The following is a 12,520-nucleotide window of genomic DNA, read 5'->3' as shown; positions in this document are numbered from 1 at the left end:
AAGCAATCCAAGCTTTCTTCCTCAATCACAGAAGAGATTCAAGTTTTATTTTTCCTCAGACACTTTGAATAACCAGTGGTCATATTACAAAGGGATCACTTCACACGATTTCCTATTTCAGGGTTTCATTTAGCTACGACAATAACAAATAAGAACGCATACAACTGATTTTAAATGATCAACACTGTTGGGGCCACATGTTAGTGATGCATGTTATCTGGGACCAGTGGTTTGAGTCCACTTGTCCGCTTACAAGAAAACATTCCTGAAAGTGATCACCTTCAATAAATACAAGAAATACTTGTGTTCTGACTGAAGCGATCTTTTTCAGGTTTGACAGAGTTCTCCAACATCAAATGACAGAGGATCACGGTTAAATAGGCGTCTGCTGATTTTTCATCACTGCTCTATTAGTCTGTACGTAACAGATGCATTAGTGCTCATAAATACAGAAAAATTACAAGCGCATGGGTTGGTTACAGAAAAGAGCAGCAGTTTACCCTTCAGTTAAAATTGAAAATGAAATTAGTCACAAACACGTGTTTAAATATACACTGGCTTCTGGTTCCAAGAGCAGCAGCAACATTAAAAAACTACTTTCAAAGCAGAAGCACAGGGAAATCAGCTTATTGAACTTGCAAATATTTTTAATTTTCTTTTTTTTAAATGAGACTTTTGCAACACGATGGAACCAATGGGAAGAAATAAATTTTAAGTCACCATTACTCCTGAAACTGTTTTAGTAAACCTTTTTGGTTTTACGCAAATATTATCCAGATTCCTTTCAGGCCATGATCCTTTTTCATTAAAAATCCACAGAACTGTGACTTACTGGACTAACTAAATTGTGAACTGCTGTTTATACATAGTCAATTTCCAAACATAAGGGCCACTTCCTGTTTAAATCTGGGGACAGCTGTATTCTCACACTGACCACATGGGGAAAGTAAATAAACAGCTTCAGCGTTCTGACTCGTTTTAAGCTGTTATTAACAAGATTAAAGATGCTGCTCTGTTCAAGCATCACAATGTGACTTCGAGCCACTGTGAACAAAATCAGGACCCTGGAGGTGAAGCAACTAAATGAAGCATCTTTTAATATTTCCAAAAATCATACACATCACCTAACTCTTGACTGTTGTTAAAATATTTTGTGAAAAGGTCCCATGAAGGCCCTTAAAGCCACAATAATTTCAGGTATTTATGTCGAGACCTGAGTTAACGAAACGTGCGACACGCCCCTAAAAGTCACGGTCTTAACTTTTGCTTTTAGAGATCAGAGCCCTGACAGACTCTGACATTGAAACCTCACACAAACAGATGCTATCTTCTGCCCTTTCTTTGTTTAATGAAGAACAGATTATCGTCTGCAGGGTACATCTGCGCACCAGTTTTTTTGTCAGCAGTCGCGGGGGCTTGATTTTTCCTCTTTTTTCTCTTCTCTTGCTTTGCTTTAGGCCCATGCACCTTTCCTCCAACAGAGCCAAAGAGAGGATTAGATCTTTTCTCTGTGTGTCCCCCTGGCTGTGCTGAAGGGACATGGTTCACTTTCTTCTTCTTTCTCCTCTTCTTCCTCTTCTCTCCCATCCCTCCCCCTCTGGGAAAGTCTTCTGCTTCATCAAAAATTGGTTTAGCGGCTGGCAGCGGGTTTCTCGAGGTGGGCACAGGTCTCTTAGGTTTCCATGGTTTAACATTGCCTATGCTTTCCTGTTGTTTGTACTTATTAAACTTTTTTGTTTTGGGTGTTGCAGCACTTAAGTCATTATTATTAAAAAATAAATGGCTGGGCCTGGGATTGTGGTTGTTAGGAGTATGCCGAGGGGTATGGTAGGACTGGTGGTTGGTTTTATGAAAGCTGATCTTCTGTTTCTTCTTTGGGGGTCCTGGTGTGAGAAGGGCCTCAGAAAAAGATTGAAAACCGCCATTTTTCTTCAGTTCTGGGGAAAGAAAAACAAAAATAATTAATTGGATCTGATTTGATTAGATGATTTTCATCTTTTTCTCTTATGATTGAAAAAACAAAGTCAGATGGATAAAAACTCTTATGTGCCAAGACATAAAATATTAATTTGGTCCTTAACAGCATTTAACTACAACCTCACATGACTAATATCTGTTTAACAAAGCGACGCCAAAATGCTGAAGCAGAGTCTGAAGAGCTAAGTACTCCCAAGGACCGAATAGGTTATGAAACAATTTTTAGGAGCAAAAAGTTGACAAAAGTAATTTTTTTGCACGACTTTGTCAGTATCTGACATGATTGTGGAGGAATCCCCCCCCCCCTCTTCTTTACAATGTTGCTTCAGTCTGCAGGCACTTGTTTGTGCACAGTTCTCTTCGCCAAATCATTGCTGAGCACGGGCACAGGCTGAGGTTTGGACTTTGACTCAGTCACTGCATCACCTTGATTCTCTTCATTTTCCTGCTGTGCTTTAATCACTGTTCTGTTTTCAGCCAAGCCTCTACAATACTTTGGTATACAGAGGAGTTCACAGTAGACTGCAGTGGATGCAAAACAAGCACAATTTTTCACGCCTCCACCAACGTGCTTAACAGATGGTGTGAGGTGTTTCTGCTGATATGTTGTGTTTAGTTTTTTTCCAAACACGGTTTTCTCATATGCAACTGTGCAACACTACGGTTCACACGCTGAACAGCTTTTAATTATTGCTTTGAACAGTTCTTTTTTCAGGGGGGAATGATTGCACAGCATAGGTCACTAATGCTGTGGGGCGATCGTGGCTCAAATGTTGGCAGTTTGTCTTGTAATCGGAAGGTTGCCGGTTCGAGCCCTGGCTCGGACAGTCTCGGTCGTTGTGTCCTTGGGCAAGACACTTCACCCGTTGCCTACTGGTGGTGGTCAGAGGGTCCAGTGGCGCCAGTGTCCGGCAGCCTCGCCTCTGTCAGTGCGCCCCAGGGTGGCTGTGGCTACAATGTAGCTGCCATCACCAGTGTGTGAATGCGTGTGTGAATGGGTGGATGACTGAATGTAGTGTGAAGTGCTTTGGAGTCCTTAGGGACTAGTAAAGCGCTATACAAATACAGGGCATTTACCATTTAATGACTTAAGAAGCAAGTGCACAATTTTGAATTTCATTCAGATGCTTTTGGTGGCCATCAGCAAGCTTCTGGTATAATTCCGGCTGCACACTTGCCCGCTCTTCTTGGCAGAATTGGTAGAGTTTATTTAAATTAGTTGGTGTCCTGGCACAGACCAGGCTTTTAAGCATATAGCCCAAGGATTTTAGCCCATGGAGGAAAGCTTAGTACTGCGCCTAGACCAAGACACGCTACTAAGAGGCGTTGGCCTAAAAATGAATAATAGCTGCAGCCATAAAAAGGATAGATATTTACTGGCCTATTTCTTTATGTGATTTACCTTTAGCCCTGATCTTTATCCTGTGTTGTCTGCGGCTTATCTCTTCCACAGTGTCATAGTGGTTAATCAATGAGGTTGTGGGATGCACTCCACTGAACATCCTCTGTCTTATACATGCCTGTGGAAAACACACAAGACACAGAATTAAAAGGCCTGCAATATATTTAAAATGACATAATAAAAACGCAGCACATGAGGTCAAATCCAATCCTACAGAAATCCCGCTGATTATGTTACTTTTAGAATCTGTAGAAAAAACAACTCTGCGCATGCGGAAGCTGATGAGTAAACCCGAAGACGTTGGATGTGAAATACGCTGTTGATTACAAAAACCTGTAGGAGGTTATATCTTACTACAATAATCTCTGTCTGTGTGTTTGTTTCCTTATCCGCTGTCAAAAAAGTCCATTTTGACCAGAAACATCTGTATGAAGCTGCTATTTGAGCCTCGTAATAAAGCTGGCATAGCCTTTTAACTCTTGTTGTGTTTCACTGCCAGCCGTTTGAAAATGGCTGGCAGTGAAACACAACAAGACTTGCACCACCACTTGCACCACATTTTTGTCTCACTGCGCAATCCCTTACGTGCGCAAACCCTGCACCTCCTTGCAGGTCTACTTTTACTGCTGGTGGGCTTCAGTTCAATTTACGTTGAATGAGTTAAGTATAAATTAACCTCTCAACATAACTAAGCTGCAAAAAATTTATATCTTTAACTTCACGTGACGACTTTGCAGCAAGCTATTGATGATTTGATATTTTAGCTTAGCGTTTATGAAATTTTAGAATACAAATAATGAGAACTCTTAGAATTTATTTATTTTTATTTAACATAGAAGCTGGAAGAATTTCAGGGTTGTTCCTGGTTCAAATGGGTCATGGAAGCTTGTTTCTACAATGGAAAAAACACACACAAAAAAAATAAAAATTGCCAGTCAAGAGCCAAGCTGAAGTTTTAAGCTATTAGTTCAAAATTTCAACTTGCTGACTCAAACTGCTGCGTAAACTGAAATTATGAGATCATTTTGTGACTTTTCTCAGTCAGGCAGTACTGGACCTAAACAGTAGTAGTAAAGAATTATTTAATCAAATAATAAAAGTACTTACAATTAAATATATCCCTTAAAGAAAATATTGTTTCTTTTTGTTTTAAAGAATCTGCTTCCACTTTGGCCTTTATTCTTTTGGTGTATACAAAATGGCAAATACCTACACATGTAATATAACAGACAATTCAGCGTAGACTAAAGAAAGACAGTGAGGGTTACTTACATGGCCAAAGTGTCCCTTCTGTGAGCAGTTGTAGCAGTAGGCATGAGAGTGTCTGCTGCGCTTTGGTTGCTGCTTCACAGGAGGGCCATGCTTAGTCTGTCAAAAAAAAAAAAAATCAAAAATATATTTTTAAATAAAAACCACAATCGGATCCCCCCCGATAAACACGATGGACACAATAAAACGGTGGCTTAACCTCCCATTTCTGTCTCATTCTCCCTCTCCTCTGCCATCATTCCCATGCTCTCAATGAAGCGGACTGCAGTGTATTGTACAGAGAATATGGGGCGCTGATATAAACCACTGATTTCCGAGGTATAGTTAGAGGCCTGTAATGACCCTGTATGATAAGTAACTGTGTGTGTTTGTGTTTGTGTGCGTCAGACTGTGTGTGTGTGTGAGTGTTTGTTGGACACGGGGTCCCGTCCCCTATGGGCCAGTGTTCTGAAAGCCTTCCATGCTCCAGCGCCCACAGCTAATATACACTGATAAAGAGAGAGAGAGGAGACACAGGCAGAGTGCATTTACTGCTAATGTTACACTTACACACACACACACACACACACACACACACACACACACACACACACACACACACACACACACACACACACACACACACCCCTAATGCTATTCTCCAAAACACACAACCACAAAACTGCGCAGAAATTGCCCCCTCCCTCTCTCTCATCCCTGATTCCGAGATTACAAATGATTTGTGCCCCACGTCATTTCTTAAACATAGCTTAGGTAACCTCCCCATCCCCTCCCGCTTCACCCTCTCCTCCGTACACACCCCTGCAAACCCACATCTACACCTCACACTTTTCCCCTCTCTCTCCCTCTCTTTTCCGCTTGAGTAGTTTTGCGGCAGAAAGGATGAATGCTATTAGAGCGTCGCGTCATTATCGGGTCAGGCCTGCCGGGCCCATCTCCATCACAAAGGCCAGGAGATCACAGACCTCTCGCAAGCACAAACTCTCTCTCACACACACACACACATACACATGTGCACCCCAAGGAGATCACAGCCCCTGTCTCGAGCCCCCCACCCGACCTCCACCCTTCCTGCCCCTCTTTCCATTCATCTTTCATGTAAATTGGCTGTAGGTCTCCCTCTGTCTCTCCCTCTCCCTGACCTTGGGCTTGCGTTATCTCCACATACTCTGATCCAGCACACAGAATGAATGAAAGCACGAGAGACATCGGAGAAAAAAAGAGAGAGAGAAAAGAAATCCCCCTCTTATTCTCACACCAACCTGTGATAGTTGTGTGAATACCTGGTGTGAATGTGCGTGTGCATGCGAGGAGTTCTCTGCCTCATCCGATATTAATTAACGGGATGAACGTTTATCCCTCACTCATTTCCTCTCCTTGTTCTGATCTCACACTGCCTATCACGGGCATCTAAACAGAGTGAGGCCCTAAGGGATCACCGCAGCTTGGTGCCTTTCTAAATCTTTTTTAAATGGTTTAGTGAGGAGTGACAGCTATGGCTGTGCAGCGACAGCTAATATGACACATAATTTTAGTATAAATTTGCAGCAGGAACATTTCCACTGAAGTCTAAACCGAGTGGGAAACTGGAGTCAACATCAATGGCTATGCAAAACAACATGTTTTCCTTGTTGGTCGGTATGTGTTCAGTTCTGGATCACTCATAGCGAGTGAAGGGCATTAACTTGAGTTACACAGATTATGTCTATGGAGAGTCTACTCGCTTCGTATTAATGCCATGTACCAACATTGAGTGGAATAATCACCAATAATGAACAGGACTGAATAAAGAGCTAAAATAATTGTTTAGATAAGGGGAAGCCATTATATGCTAGCACTGCTAATGTTTGTCAGTTGGTGGGTTAAGATAAGTATTTCAATAAAAAACAAAAAAATTATACCTCCATCAAAACCTGAATAACACAGCTGGCTGTGGTGGTCATCAGTGGATGCTACACTACATGGACAAAAGCACATGTACCACCTGCACATGTCACCTACAGGAGTTGCTCAGTCGTGGTAACACATGAAGCTGTCGGAACACAGTTTTTGTGCTGATGTTAACACCAGAGGACATTTAGACTTTTACACACTATTCGCCTCGGCACTTGCTGATACTGCTCTGTAACTTTACATGTTCGGCCAGATCATTTCAGAGATTCCTAAACACTTTCAAAAATATGACTTATAGCTAATTGGGAAACATGTAGGAGGGAATGAATGTAACAGACTAACCTGCTGCAGTGGTGGCATCCAATCACAGGACAAAACGCAAAGTCAGTGAGCTCTTTAGAAAGACTCATTCTTAAAAAAGTGTTTATAAAGGCTGATTGCACAGCTAGGTGCTTGATTTTATACACCTGTGGTAATGGGACTGAAAACACCTGAATTAAAGATTGGGACCGTTGGCTGTGATGCACAGTGATCATTACTCACAGTAAGGTATTTCATGCAACCTCAAAAAAAGAAAAGAAACTATGTAGCTAATTTGAAAAGATTTAATTAGAAAATGGTATCTTTGCCGATGCAAAGTCTGATTGTTTCAGTATTTATGCATTTTCGTTCACCTACAGAGTGATTTTTTTTCTTCCTTTTATATTTTTTAGCAGTCAAAAAAGTTAGAGTGACCCAGTGCTCTAGGTAAATAGGCACATACTGCAGGAAATCATCTTTTTGTTTTTAAATAGAAAATACACTGGTTCTTATATAGTGCATTTTCTACTCCATCCAAGCACTCAAAGTGCTTTATACAACATACCACATTTGCACAAGCTTTTTTTGCAGCTAAGTGCTTTCTATCTAACAATCACACACATTTACACTCGAGTGTCATTTTACAGACAGCAACTCGGGGTTCAGTGTCTTGCCCAAGGACACAATGGCATGAAGACTGGAGCAGACAGGGATTGAACCACAAACAAACCCTGCACATGAGCAAAAAATATCTGCTTTACCTAAACATTTCCCAAAAGACCCTGAGAATGTCCATGTCTCTTCATAAACTTGCTTACAAGCATTAGAAGAGACTTTCAGCATCAGACACAACAGGAGAGACTCCCTTGATACCTAAAGAGCTTTTGATCACACACATAAAGCATAAAGCCAGCCTGACCTAAAAAATAAAAAAAGGACTGAAACTGGGAAGAGGAATGACGCGTTGGTTTAGTTTTTGTGTGTGTGTTAGTTTGTACGAGGGTATTTGAGAAGGTCCTGAGGGCTCCACTGTGTGGACATAGACAACCAACCATCCGTGGCCTCTCATGCATGCACGCACAGATACATGAGCACTCTCTCCCTGTCACACACACAAATGTGTTTTCCCACAGTTGTCCCAACACATACACCGTGTCTCTCTAAGCCCTGCTCGCCTCTGCTCCTTGCCTTAGCTGCTGGTGGCAAAGCTGTGATAATCCTTCGGCCAACACAAAGCTCAGACTGTTACAGACTAAAATCTGAAGGAACACACACACACACACACACACACACACACACACACACACACACACACACACACACACACACACACACACACTGAGACACACTGAGACACACACACAGTTATCAAACAAAATCCGAGAAGCAAACAGGCTTGTGTGTGTGTAAGAGGAGAGGGGGGTGGGATCTGAACAGTAACGGGTGGTGGGAGCATAGGGGCCGGGGCCAGCAGCGCTGTTTTGCATATGTTATTGCAGCAATAGGGAGACGTTTGCATATGTTACTGGACCCACAGGGGACCAACTCTGCATGCTTTATCATAGAGAGCAGCCTCACAACACAAGACTACTGGGCTCATACCAAAACAAACAGAGCCTTGTGGTGTGTGTGTGTGTGTGTGTGTGTGTGTGTGTGTGTGTGTGTGTGTGTGTGTGTGTGTGTGTGTGTGTGTGTGTGTGTGTGTGTGTGCGCGCGCAACATACCACTATGTACATATTAGGTTAACAGGGAGGATTAATTAGACTGTTGTGAATCAGAGAGATGAAATGGCTGTAAGGTGTACATCTTCCCAGACAGGATGCATTGAATGAACTGCAGACCTAACCATTAATCCTCCTTTTGTTATGGAATAATAAAAAATAAAAAAAAAAGCATATAAACCGTGTTTACTGTCACTCATCAACAGGAATGACAAAAATCCATCTGCTTAAGGAGACTGCTGAAGGTGGAGGTGGGCATGTTTGCAGTTAGGTAGGCCATGAATGAGGAAGAGGAAGTGGATCCTCCAAATAACCAGATGTGATTCCTGCCCTCTTTGTGTCTCCCAGTTCACAAAGACCGAAACCCTAACCCCGCACCCGGTTAGGACTCACACTCACACAGTGCAATTCCCAGAGGCTCTTCCTATCTCTTCCTGTCAGTTGGTCAATCAGTTTGTAGACAATCAGTACGAGTCTGGATTTTTTTTTTCTTTAGAGAGGAAAAAAAAATGCTCCTGGAATGTAACGATAATGTGATGCAGAGCTGGGAGGCGGTGGGTTGCCACCTCTGGAGAAAACCCCCCTTTAGGGGCAGCAAGTGGCGGTAATCTGGTCACACCGTGGAAGGCGGAACAGGGGATACAAGCTAATCTATTCAAAACCAAGTTGTACGATTTCTTTTCTTAGTGCTCACTGCTGAGTGGAGAGGCTTCTTTTCTGCTGTGGCCAGCGTGAGGCTGTGTTTTCATTAAATATAGGACCCATAGACAACACGTATGGACATGAGAGACACGGATTTAGATATACTACATACAGATGGACCGCGTCTTTTATGCTCTGGTCAGTATTTCAAATCCTAATTTTACATTCTCAGCCAGCCACACACGCACACACACACACACACACACACACACACACACACACACACACAAATCGACACCATCCAGCTAAGCGGAAATTCACAATGACCTGCAAGCCTGCAAGACCTCTGATAACACTGCACCTGTGTGTGAGTGTGTGCGTGAACATGTGCATTTGTTTACATTCCTATGGTCCTGCATGTGCATCCAGTAGATTATCTAAAGACACTTTTACCAAATACTAATAAACTCCAAAATACAGAGTCCCTGGTCTTCTTACTGAGGATAGCAAAGTGTGTGCAAGCTTTGATGAGGACCTCTAAGCCTTTGTTTGTAGTTTGAACAAAGTATTTTGGGAAGGGAAGCACCTAAAAACCCCAAACAAGCAGAACTAGTTTGTCTGCATAATGTCGCCATGAGGGAATGAACTAAAAAAAATGCAGTTTTACTAAATAAATTTGATCAAAATTTGGCTTCAAACAACCAAATACAGTTCTTCACATATTTGATAAAGTTATTTCAATTTAAATATTTATAAAAATGATATTAGCCTTCGTAGTGGCTGGTACATATGGATTTGGTTCCTGAAAGGGTTGTTGCTTTCAGCGTTGTTAATCTAAATTTATATATATATATATATATATATATATATATATATATATATATATATATATATATATATATATATAAATTTCAATCAATTATGTAAAAATTTAAGTGACAATGTAATAACAGTGTAATAACAAACAACATAATGCCATTGAGGTTTAAACACTCTTTGTTCTTGCAAGTTTGGTACAAGGTGATGATTTGTCATACAACTAAATGTTGCTTAATAATTAATTTGTCTTTTTCCTTCCAGAAATCTGATGATTTTAGAAAAATCCGCGTATAGGATCTTGTTTTTAAAATACTTGTTTCTTTGATCACCAACATGCGATTCAAATATAATCAGTTTAACATGACATAAAACAGAAACTGGGACTCTTAAAAAGCCCGTACCAATAAATTCTAACATGATTCCTTAATAATGACTGAAACAATCGAAACAACTGATTATTATAAATGACAATATGCTGATGACGTGAGAAACTGAAATTAAAATAAATCATCTGAAGTTAGATTGTTATAAGGTGCCCTGTGCTGCTTTATGAACTGTGCTATCCGTCTGACTACTGAAGACACACAAAAGCCATTTCCTTTCACAAACACCTTCCCCTTCCTCCGGTGCTGTTAGCGCTTCAGTCTGAGGGAGAATAAAGAGTTGAGGGCCTTTTGACACGGCGAGGTGAGAAGACTGGACAGTCTGTACTGTACAATGATGAGACAGCAAAAACAGCTCACTGAATAGATGTGGATTTAAAGGATTTTTACAGAGCACACTTTGAATTGAGGACATTCTTGTAAGAAAAAAAAAAAGAGCGGTCAGCCAAACAGAAGAAAGGACAGAACAAAAAGTGGAATAAAGATCAAACTTAAACCTGTGAGAAGACTTAATGTTGGTATATTATTACTGCGGGAAAGAGTGCGATTTTAATTAAGTTTTGTCTGAGTGACAGTTAAGTGTTCATTCATATAAAACCATTTCTCTATGCAAACTTACAGCCTACACTGGTTTAATTAGACTTTTAACAGCAGCACCTTTGGCTGAGTATGCTGTAACTTTCATATAATGTCTTACTGTTTCCTAAGTGTCTGATTTTTAAGCTCTTCTGCCTTCTTTTCTGTTCCCATATCCATGTACTGCCTCGTGGTAACATTTATGCTTCCGCCATTGTCTGTGCCGTCCCCCTGAATATTTATTCTGTTGGTTGGTTGAGTGTTGGCTTTTCCCCAAAAAAAAAAAAAAAAAAATCAGTTTACCTCTGATCCTCCAAGGCAACATCATTTTTTGTTTGTGTGTTTCATGTTGTATTTGTTGGTTTCATTTCTTGTTTGGTGGGAAAGAGGGGCAGGTGGGTTCAGAGATGTTTAATGTGTGTAGACTACTTGTGAAATTAAACACACAAGTCCATTCATGTTCTGTTATGCTGGGTAAAAATACTTTTGATGTTAAAAAAACCTCCTGAAAAGATCTGGCTTAAAATCCCTCCCCTGCATCCGTATGGGAGTGCAGTTGCCTGTTTGACCACTGAATGGCGCTCTATCTTCACACAGTGTACAGAAAAGCCCAAGGCTGATCTCAGCGCAGAAGTAGGACTTCGATAGGAGGAATACAATCAGAGTTGTTCATTTGTCTTTAACGCAGCTGGTGTGGGCATCAGGACAATCTTCTCTTAATGCTTTTGCTTAATCTGTCTCATTTGGACACTCAGAGCACTAAAACATTTACTTTTATGAAGGTGAAGATGGTGTGCCAATCACAGAGAGAGGTCAGCAAACAATACCACTTAATAATTGTGTGAACGCAGACAGCAATTTAATTCCGTACAAAATCAAATACAATATCTAAATGTGTTAACTGTAAAATAACACCAGGATTTGATCAGTCTTCATTGTATTTAATATTACTGCAATAAAACATTTATGATATTGCACTGAAATAATACAAATGTTTATAAATTCAAACCAGAATAACAGCTAAAGTGCAGCCATGTTTCTTTTCTGTCCATTAAAAATCAGATTACACACATTATCTACCATTTACCTCTAAATATCCAGTAAATATATTTATTTCTAAACGGTCATATAAACCAAAGTCATAAACCCCACAGAAACCAGCCAAAACATCCGACCACTACTGAGGTCTATTTTACACAACAGCGGAGGGATTTCAGGGTTACCTGTGACGTAACATTTATTAAAGTTTTTTTTTTTTTTAAACTGTCTTTTTTCACAATTAATCTGAGGGAGACCCTCTTTGGAGTAAAGCTTTTTCTTCAGCTATTCATTCTGCTCAACTTAAAACAGACAAAGAAAAGAAAATGAGGATTCCTGAAATATTTTGTACCTTGGAAAAGTCGACTGTCTTAACGAGACATTTTTTCCTATAGAAATAAGAGGATTTAAGGGGCAAAATGTCCTAACCTTGCGCTAACAAAGACATGTGTGAACTGAGCATACCTTCTGAAGAAAGACGGACAGACAAAAATGTATAA

At 40.6% G+C, this 12,520-nt stretch overlaps 1 protein-coding gene across 5 annotated transcripts in view; it reads right to left on the bottom strand.

Annotated features, from left to right (window-relative positions):
- Positions 1–8: 8 nt before the first annotated feature.
- zcchc7 (zinc finger, CCHC domain containing 7) overlaps positions 9–12,520 on the bottom strand; it is a 51,863-nt gene continuing 39,351 nt past the window's right edge. For all 5 annotated transcript variants that reach the window (XM_026170921.2, XM_080302440.1, XM_080302437.1 and 2 more), the window contains 3 exons: positions 4,652–4,747; positions 3,380–3,497; positions 9–1,937 (listed from right to left, as the gene is read on the bottom strand). In XM_026170921.2, the coding sequence (XP_026026706.1) occupies positions 1,324–1,937; positions 3,380–3,497; positions 4,652–4,747 (828 nt within the window). In that variant the 3' untranslated portion in view covers positions 9–1,323. The remainder of the gene's footprint in view (positions 1,938–3,379; positions 3,498–4,651; positions 4,748–12,520) is intronic.

The sequence above is a fragment of the Astatotilapia calliptera genome, chromosome 6 (assembly GCF_964374335.1).
Source record: "Astatotilapia calliptera chromosome 6, fAstCal68.1, whole genome shotgun sequence".
NCBI classification, from domain to species: domain Eukaryota; kingdom Metazoa; phylum Chordata; class Actinopteri; order Cichliformes; family Cichlidae; genus Astatotilapia; species Astatotilapia calliptera.
Note: the sequence above shows the minus strand (reverse complement) of the source record. Positions and strands in the feature narration are given on the sequence as shown.